The sequence below is a fragment of the Trichoplax adhaerens genome, genomic scaffold (genome assembly GCF_000150275.1).
Source record: "Trichoplax adhaerens TRIADscaffold_4 genomic scaffold, whole genome shotgun sequence".
Lineage (NCBI taxonomy): Eukaryota > Metazoa > Placozoa > Uniplacotomia > Trichoplacea > Trichoplacidae > Trichoplax > Trichoplax adhaerens.
The window spans coordinates 1,046,104-1,046,843 of NW_002060946.1; the positions used below are offsets into that span (position 1 = coordinate 1,046,104).

The window sequence follows — 740 nt, forward strand, 5'->3', positions numbered from 1 at the left end:
ATGTCTAGTGGCGGTGCAAGCAATTCCAATAATGGCGCTAATAACAGCGCTAAAGCCAATGCTGAGCGCGTTAAAAGACCTATGAATGCCTTTATGGTCTGGTCAAGGGGTCAACGTAGAAAAATGGCGCAAGAAAATCCCAAAATGCATAATTCAGAAATTAGCAAGAGATTAGGTGCCGATTGGAAGCTATTGTCAGATGCGGATAAACGACCCTTCATCGACGAAGCCAAGCGTTTAAGAGCATTACACATGAAGGAACATCCTGATTACAAATATAGACCTAGACGTAAGAACAAAGCGTTACTGAAGAAGCAAGATAAGTATAATATGCCCGTTGGAGGTGGCGAAAGACGTCCTCCACCGGTGCAACGGGCAGTAGCACAAATGCAACCTGATCAGTACGCTCAGTATAATGGTTATGTTCCTCAAGGTTCTGTAGGAGCACCCGCAGGTTATTCCAATGTTATGGGTCCAGGAGATCATATGAGCCATTCCATGTCCGGACATCATCCAACAATTTCACCAACCGTCTCCACCGGGATGACGTCGCAATCGGCTGGTAATATTCGAACATCGGTAGTTTCTAGCGGTTATCCACCATACCGTGAGATACAAGCCAATCCTCAGTATTACAATCCTCAAGTTAGTTATTCTTATGCTCCATCCATGAATTCGGCTGCTTATTCGCAGCAACACGGCCCAATGATGGTTCCTACTAACATGAAAGTACCAAGTGA

At 45.0% G+C, this 740-nt stretch overlaps 1 protein-coding gene across 1 annotated transcript; it reads left to right on the forward strand.

Annotated features, from left to right (window-relative positions):
- TRIADDRAFT_24518 (uncharacterized protein) lies at positions 1-312 on the forward strand (the record flags this gene model as incomplete). The annotated part of the gene is made up of 1 exon (XM_002111308.1): positions 1-312. A coding segment is annotated over one exon (312 nt), but the record flags the coding sequence as incomplete, so codon positions are not given.
- Positions 313-740: the final 428 nt, after the last annotated feature.